Source organism: Nerophis ophidion, linkage group LG26 (assembly GCF_033978795.1).
Source record: "Nerophis ophidion isolate RoL-2023_Sa linkage group LG26, RoL_Noph_v1.0, whole genome shotgun sequence".
In the NCBI taxonomy this organism is placed as follows: domain Eukaryota; kingdom Metazoa; phylum Chordata; class Actinopteri; order Syngnathiformes; family Syngnathidae; genus Nerophis; species Nerophis ophidion.
The window spans coordinates 7,179,513-7,188,415 of record NC_084636.1 but is presented as its reverse complement, the minus strand read 5'-3'; the positions used below and the strand labels follow the sequence as shown (position 1 = coordinate 7,188,415).

Genomic DNA, 8,903 nt, shown 5'->3' with positions numbered 1-8,903 from the left:
TCTCACAAAAACAACTGAAATGTTTTTCTCTCACACACACTACTGAAATCCTCTCATACACACTACTGAAATCCTCTTATGCACTACTGAAATTGTCTCATACACAATACCTAAATCCCCTCGTACACACTACTGAAATGCTCCCATACACACTCCTAAATGCTCTCATGCACACTCCTGAAATGCTCTCATACACACAACTGAAATCTTCTCTTACACACTGCGGAAATTCTCTCACTCACTACTGATTATTTTTTCCCTCATACGCATCACCGAAATCCTCTCATGTGCACTACTGAAATCATCCTACGAACACGACTAAAAGGCTCTCGTACACATGACTGAACGGCTCTCAAACACACTACTGAAATCCTCTCATAAATAATACTAAAACATTGTCATATTCACTGCCAAAATACTCTCATACACACTACTGAAATCCTCTCATAAACACAATTGAAATTCTCTCATACACTACTGAAATCCTCTCATACACAACTGAAATGCTCTCGCACACACTACTAAAATCCACTCATACACAGTACTGAAATCCTCTCACAAACACGACTGAAAGGCTCTCATACACACTATTAAAACACTTTCATACACACTACTGAAACACTCTCATACACACTATTGAAATTCTCTCATACACACTACCATAGGCGCCTATCATGTGGGTGCTTCGGGGCCCTAGCACCCACAGACAATGCTGAGCACCCACGTGGGATTGATGGCAAATTCTTTCTCACCACCAAGCAAGAACTGCGCATGCTCCGAAAAGTAGCGTCAGATTTACCTACTAGAGGAAATGTAGATTGGCGCCTATGCACACTACTGAATTCTTTTTTCTATCATACACATGACCGTAATTCTCTCAAACACACTACTGACATTTTTTTCTCTCATGTATTTTACCAAAATCCTCTCACAAACATGACTGAAAGGCTCTCATACACACAACTGAAAGGCTCTCATATACACTACTGAAATCTTCTAATGGGGAGGTTGCCCACATATGCGGTCCTCTCCAAGGTTTCTCATAGTCATCATTGTCACTGTCACCGACGTCCCACTGGGTGTGAGTTTTTCCTTGCCCTTATGTGGGCTCTACCGAGGATGTTGTTGTGGTTTGTGCAGCCCTTTGAGACACTTGTGATTTAGGGCTATATAAATAAAAATTGATTGATTGATTGATACACATTACTGAAATTCTCTCATACGCATTACTGAAATCCTCTCATACACACTACTGAAATGTTTTTCTCTCATACCAATTACCGAAACCCACTCATACACACTACTTAAATTATCTCATAGACTACTGAATTATTTCATACACACTACTGAAATCCTCTAATACACACTACTGAAATCCTCTAATACACACTACTGAATTTTTTCTCTCTGAAATGCGCTCATACCCACTACTGAAATACTCTTACGCACACTATTGAAATTTTCATACACACTACTGAAATTTTTTTCTCTCATAGACATTACCGAAATCCTCTCAAACACACTACTGGAATCCTCTCACAAACACGACGTTAAGGCTCTCATACACACGACTGAAAGGCTCTCATACACACTCCTGAAATCCTCTAATACACACTACTGAAATCCTCTAATACACACTACTGAATTTTTTCTCTCTGAAATGCGCTCATACCCACTACTGAAATACTCTTACGCACACTATTGAAATTTTCATACACACTACTGACATTTTTTTCTCTCATAGACATTACCGAAATCCTCTCAAACACACTACTGAAATCCTCTCACAAACGCGACTTTAAGGCTCTCATACACACGACTGAAAGGCTCTCATACACACTCCTGAAATCCTCTAATACACACTACTGAAATCCTCACATACACTTGACTGAAACACTCTCATACAAACTACTGAAATTCTTTCAGAGAAAAAAAAAATCAGTTTGTGTGAGAGAGTTTCACTCGTGTGTATGATAGAATTTCAGTAGTGTGCATAAGTGTTTCAGTAGTGTTTGTGAGAGAGAAAAACATTTCAGTTGTTTGTGCTAGAGCGTTTCAGTCGTGTATGTAAGAAGTATTTCTGAATAATGTCGCTAACAGCCACTAACACGTGCATGTGCGAGTGCGTATACTCACCGAGGTGTGAGTCACGCTCGTGCACGCCCCTGAGCTCTCCAGATTCATCAGCTCTTTTTCCAACCTGCAACACTAACAATGTTATTGATCAACACGTAGATAAATATTGATCGACGGATTGATAGATATAGATCAGGGGTGTCCAGATTTTTTCCACACACTGAAAAATTAAAGCCTACGGTTTTCATTTTGGTTTTATTTAATTGTAACATTTGTTTATTGAATTTTTGAGATATAAATGTATTGTATAAATAAATGTCAAATGCTAGTTTTCATTTTCAAAATCAATACAATATTTATTGTAACCATTAGGGATCCCCTCGATTTTTGTTAATGTTAAAGGTCCTGGGGACCCAAAAGGGTCCCTGTCATTTAAGTGTAAAAAATCACTCATATAATTAAAAAAAATATATATTTACACTTAAATAATGATGGATCAACTTTTGATCTATCTGTTAACAAAAGTTTGAAATTAAAATTTGATTTTTATTTACTGTTTTAATTGGTTTCACCCTTAAAATTGTTTTTAATCATTTTTATTTTATATTGTTTTATATGTATTTATTTTTATTTTTATTCAGTCATTGGTGGAGCTCAGGATGGTATTTGAATGTTGTTTTTGATGTTGTTGTGCAGCACTTTGGAAACATTTTGTTGTTTAAATGTTCTATATAAATAAAGTGGATTGGATTGATTGGATTAAATTTTTATTTAATGTATTATGCCCTTTATGTCAGTGGTCCCCAACATTTTTGTAGCTGCAGACCGGTCAACGCTTGATAATTTGTCCCGCGGCCCGGCGGAGGTGTTTTTCTGTGGGGGTTTTTTGTCATGAAAAAGGGAGTTTTTTGGGGTCGGTGCACTAATTTTAAGTGTATCTTGTGTTCTTCATGTTGATTTTAAAAAAAAAACATTTAAAAAATATAATAATAATGAAACATTTTCTGCGGCCTGGTACCAATCAAGCCGCGGCCCGGTGGTTGGGGACCACTGCTTTATGTAAAGAAAAAATCTGTTTTCATGTCAAAAACACAAATGATGCTATTTTTTTTTTAGCCTAAAATATTCCAAGTTAATAAATATGTAAATAGTTAATTACAACATTGCTTTTGATTCATTTTTTTGGGAACAGTTCAAAAAAAGAATCAGACTAAAGTTTTTAGAATCTAAAAGGCCCCCTCTCATAATCATTATATGTTATTTTTACTCTTAGCACTTAAATCTCCTGATTAACTTCAGATCTATCTATTGATCATACATTTGTATTATTTTTTGAGGAATGACAGTTTGTAAGGAAAAAACTGCTACTGTTAGTTCTTTTAATTTACTTTTTCATTACAGTGGTTTTTTTTAAACGTCAGAAAAATTAGCTGCGCGCCGTAATTGTTCCCTCGGGCCGCACTTTGGATACCCCTGATATAGACGGGTGGATCTTTTTCGTCATTTTTCCAAAATGGACCTGCTGACGGTGTCCTCCAGGTTCCTGGCGTGTTCTTCGTGCTGCTGCTTCTGGTCGTCTCCAACAGAGGGCGCTCCGTCCAGCAGCCAGCGCTCCCTCAGGGCCTTCGACTGTCAACACACAACAGGAAGCTCACGTTTCCTGTATGTCATTGAACGCAACAGTCACATGTTTCTACATGTTTTTTTTTTCGAAGTGGGGATTTTGTAAATATTAAAGATTTTTTTTCTATATTTAGAAGTAGTAAGTTATATATATTTTCATAAGACGACATAAATGTTCATAAAAATGTAAAGTTCAATTAAAGCTGCAGTCAGCGATGGACAGCACCGGCTTTTGCTGGTGTTTCCTGCCTTTACCCGTTCAACACATCTTTACCTGCACATTACCTACCTTCCCTGCATCCTGGGGTCACACTGGTGCTTCTTTCTTTCACCCATACATGCTGGTGCTTCCTGCCATCACCCAGACAACATATCTTTACCTGCACTTTACCTACCTTCCCTGCATCCTGGCGTCAAACTGGTGCCTCCTTCTTCCACCCAGTCAACATATCTTTACCCGCACAGTACCTACCTTCTCTGCATTGTGTGGTCACGCTGGTGCTTCCTGCTTTTAAGCGGCCATCTTGAGACGGCAGCAGTGCAGCAGCATCAGCGCAGAATTTCTTTGAAGGCTCGTAAAATCAAAACCGGAGCAGGTACAAAAACTCTTTCCGCAACTTTTATCAGAAGGGTTCAATCTCTTTCCTGTGCTAGTTTTAAGCCGACACGACAAACGCGCTCAGAGGAGATAATGTTTGGAAAAAGGTGACGGGTTTTTACAAAAGTTTTGTTTTGAAGGGGTGATTGCCAACTTCCTGATGATTTTTGCTGAAGGATATAAATCAGGGGTAGGGAACCTATGGCTCTAGAGCCAGATGTGGCTCTTTTGATGACTGCATCTGGCTCTCAGATAAATCTTAGCTGACATTGCTTAACACGATAAGTAACTCATAATTCCGCTGGTAATCGCAGTGTTAAAAATAACGTTCAAATTATAAAACATTCTCATGCATTTTAATCCAACCATCCGTTTTCTATCGCACATGTTAAAGAAGTCGCATTAAGGGTAAGAAGTATTATATTTATTACTGGTTAGCTTTAGAATAAAAATGTTATTAAAAAGAATAAAAGACTTACCAGGGTGTACCCCGCCTTCCGCCCGATTGTAGCTGATATAGGCGCTAGCGCCCCCCGCGACTCCAAAAGGGAATAAGCGGTAGAAAATGGATGGATAGAAAAGACTTATTATACTCTAAAAATGTTGGTCTTAAAAATGCACGCATTTAGTTGTATTCAGTGTTAAAAAATATTATTTGGCTCTCACGGAAATACATTTTGAAATATTTGGCCTTCATGGCTCTCTCAGCCAAAAAGGTTCCCGACCCCTGGTATAAATGAATGTAGGTCTCACTTAGACCTACATAGAGGTTTTTGTTTCATGTCTCTACGACATTCTTACCGGAAGTTACAAGCAGTTTTGTCTGCGTTTTATTCCTAGGGGGCGCTAGAGAGCAATTTTGAGTTTTGGGATTTGGTTTGTTTATTAGATCGCAATTTTCGCCAGTCCTGATGAGTGTGTCCAGTTTGGGGAGTTTTGAAGCATTTTAAGGGGGTTAAATTACAGCTCAAAGAGGCAAAAATGACATTTTATAGGACACTTTTGTTTTGAAGGGGTTTTTGCCAACTTCCTGTTGATTTTTGATGAAAGGTGTGAGTGTATCTAATGTAGGTCTACGTCAGACCTACATAGAGGTTTTTGTTTCATGTCTCTACGACAATCCTAACGGAAGTTACAAGCAGTTTTGTCTGTTTTTTCCTAGGGGGCGCTAGAGTGCAATTTGGAGTTTTGGGGTTTGTTTTTTGATTAGATCGCAATTTTTGCCGGTCCTGCTGTGTGTGTCAAATTTGGTGAGTTGTGAAACATGTTAAATTAAGGTCAAATTAAAGCTCAATAATAATAATAAAACCTTAGAAATACAATAGGGTCCTCTGTCCCAAGGGGACATTCGGTCCCTAATAATAAGTTTTTTTGATTCAAATCAAGAATGTCTAAGACTACCCGTCCGAATAATTGTATCTAAGTTATCACAAAACTTTGTGTAGCCATGAGTTCCCGGCGAGAGGACCAAAGCTGTCTTTGAGGCTTGTAAAAGTCCATTGTGTACGACAGGAAGCGACATAAAGGCGTCGGTTTCTTTCTTCTATTGTAACCCAGTGGAAGATTTTGTCTTGAACCAAGATCTACAAAGCGGAGAGGAAGCAGGGCCCGAACCCCCTCCAGGCACCTTTTCTTTGAACTATTTTATGACCGAGGGCAACGGCTGTTTACGACCTTTTCTTTGAACTGTTTTGAAACCAAAGGCGACGGCTGTTCACGACGCCCACCCCTTTAAAAACAGCTGTTGCCATATAATCAGGGAAAGTCCTAATAAAAGAGGAGGCGTACAATCGTTCGTCAGATTGCAGAGTAAAGTTTTAACTTGCCGGTTGCGGTTGCGTTTCTGGGTCTTGTTGATAAATGGCTTTCGCTTTGGAAAGTAGAGTTTTAACTTGCAAGTTGTCACAGTGGCATTTTCACCACTGTGTTACACGGCCTTCCCTTTTAATAAAGCTCAGTAAACGTTTGGAAACTGAGGACACCAATTTTTAAAGCCGGCTGCGTTTTTGGGTGTTGTTAAAAAATGGCTTTCGCTTTGCATAGAAGAGTTTTAACTTGCAAGTTGGCACGGGGGCATTTTTATCACTGTGTTACACGGCCTTTACTTTAAACAATACTCAGTAAACATTTGGGAACTGAGGAGACCAATTGTTGAAGCTGGCTGCGTTTCTGGGTGTTGTTGATAAATGGCTTTCGCTTTGCATAGTAGAGTTCTAACTTGCAAGTTGGCACAGGGGCATTTTTACCTCTGTGTTACACTGCCTTTCCTTTTAACAACACTCAGTAAACGTTTGGGAACGGATGAGACCAATTTTTGAAACTGGCTGCGTTTCTGGGTGTTGTTGATAAATGGCTTTCGCTTTGCAAAGTAGAGTTTTAACTTGCAAGTTGTCACAGTAGCATTTTCACCACTGTGTGACACGGCCTTTCCTTTTAACAACGCTCAGTAAACGTTTGGGGACTGAGGACACCAATTTTTGAAGCCGGCTGCGTTTCTGGGTGTTGTTAAAAAATGGCTTTCGCTTTGCATTGTAGAGTTTTAATTTTACCTTGCAAGTTGGCAGCGGGGCATTTTTACCACTGTGTTACACAGCCTTTCCTTTAAACAACACTCAGTAAACGTTTGGGAACTGAGGAGACCAATTTTTGAAGCCGGCTGCATTTTTAGGTGTTGTTGATAAATGGCTTTTGCTTTGCATAGTAGAGTTTTAACATGCAAGTTGGCACAGGGTCATTTATACCACTGTTTTACACGGCTTTTCTTTTAAAACAACACTCAGTAAATGTTTGAGAACTGAGGAGACCAATTTTTGAAGCCGGCTGCGTTTCTGGGTGTTGTTGATAAATGTCTTTTGCTTTGCATAGTAGAGTTTTAACATGCAAGTTGGCACAGGGGCATCTTTACCACTGTTTTACATGGCTTTTCCTTTAAACAACACTCAGTAGCGGCCGGCTGCGTTTCTGGGTGTTGTTGATAAATGGCTTTCGCTTTGCATAGTAGAGTTTTAACATGCAAGTTGCCAGAAGGGCATTTTTACCACTGTTTTACACGGCTTTAACACTCAGTAAACGTTTGGGAACTGAGGAGACCAATTTTTGAAGCCAGCTGCGTTTCTGGGTGTTGTTGATAAATGTCTTTTGCTTTGCATAGTAGAGTTTTAACATGCAAGTTGGCACAGGGGCATTTTTACCACTGTTTTACATGGCTTTTCCTTTAAACAACACTCAGTAGCGGCCGGCTGCGTTTCTGGGTGTTGTTGATAAATGGCTTTCGCTTTGCATAGTAGAGTTTTAACATGCAAGTTGCCAGAAGGGCATTTTTACCACTGTTTTACACGGCTTTAACACTCAGTAAACGTTTGGGAACTGAGGAGACCAATTTTTGAAGCTGGCCGCGTTTCTGGGTGTTGTTGATAAATGGCTTTCGCTTTGCATAGTAGTAATTTATTTTACCCCGCCCATAAATAGTTTGAGGCCGCTGATTGGCGGTCTCACCTTGGCGTGCTGCAGCGCTCGTCGGTCATCGTCCAGCTGACGCTTCTTCTGCTCCAGCTCGCTCTGCCACTTCCGGTCCTCCTGAGACATCATAGCTGCTGCGTGTGTGTGTGTGTGTGTATTCTGCTCACTTCTAGCAAACACAAAGAAAAGCATTATAGTTCTTGCCGCTAGATGGCGCCACATTAGCAACACAACATCCAATTCTGATTGACAGTTACCAGAAAGGTTACTATTGTTTATTTTCTCACATTAAACGTAGTATTTTATTAATGTGATATTATAAAATGTTATTATTTTTGTTTTCATTATATAGTCTTTCTTTACACAAATGACGTCATTTTAGTCACAGAATTAGTCAATGATTTGCTTAACAAAAGAAAAAAAAAAGGGAAATAAAAACAAACAAAAAAGATCAATAAAGCTGCGCCCAGTCGGCTTCCGGCGAGCACGCGCCGCGCTGCAGAGAAACGCGCGTGCTCGCGCGCCGGCCCGAGCGGTTACTCTCGCGGCCAATTAAGGCCTGGCGTGACGTCACACGGCGGCAACGTTGCGTCAACATGCACGAGGACAGACAAAAAAAAAAAAAAAAAATTTGTCTATACTTACTTCACGTGGGCGCGTGATGCATCAGCCGTGAGTTGACCCGCGCGTGCGCAGCGGCAAGTGTCGCCGTCCAGCCGCAGCCACGCCCACTCGATGACGCATTGCTGCTTCCGTTGACGAGAAGGTTGCAGGAAAAGGGGCGCCGGCGCTTTCAAAGTAAAAGTCACGTGTCGGTAAAACCAAGGAAAGTAACCGCATTTTTATTCACATTATTGTGTTTATGCCTATTAGATTCTACAGGGGTCACCAACGCGGTGCCCGCGGGCACCAGGTAGCCCATAAGGACCAGATGAGTCGCCCGCTGGCCTGTTCTAAAAATAGCTCAAATAGCAGCACTTACCAGTGAGCTGCCTCTATTTTTTAAATTGTATTTATTTACTAGCAAGCTGGTCTCGCTTTGCTCGACATTTTTAATTCTAAGAGAGACAAAACTCAAATAGAATTTGAAAATCCAAGAAAACATTTTAAAGACTTGGTCTTCACTTGTTTGAATAAATTCATAATT

At 40.1% G+C, this 8,903-nt stretch overlaps 1 protein-coding gene across 1 annotated transcript in view; it reads right to left on the bottom strand.

The window, feature by feature from the left end:
- The window catches only part of palm1a (paralemmin 1a), a 13,386-nt gene extending 4,832 nt beyond the window's left edge, over positions 1–8,554 (bottom strand). The window contains exons 1-4 of the mRNA XM_061888846.1: positions 8,402–8,554; positions 7,793–7,925; positions 3,596–3,705; positions 2,137–2,200 (exon numbers count right to left, since the gene is read on the bottom strand). Coding sequence (XP_061744830.1) covers positions 2,137–2,200; positions 3,596–3,705; positions 7,793–7,885 — 267 coding nt within the window. The 5' untranslated portion in view covers positions 7,886–7,925; positions 8,402–8,554. The remainder of the gene's footprint in view (positions 1–2,136; positions 2,201–3,595; positions 3,706–7,792; positions 7,926–8,401) is intronic.
- Between the last annotated feature and the right edge of the window lie 349 nt (positions 8,555–8,903).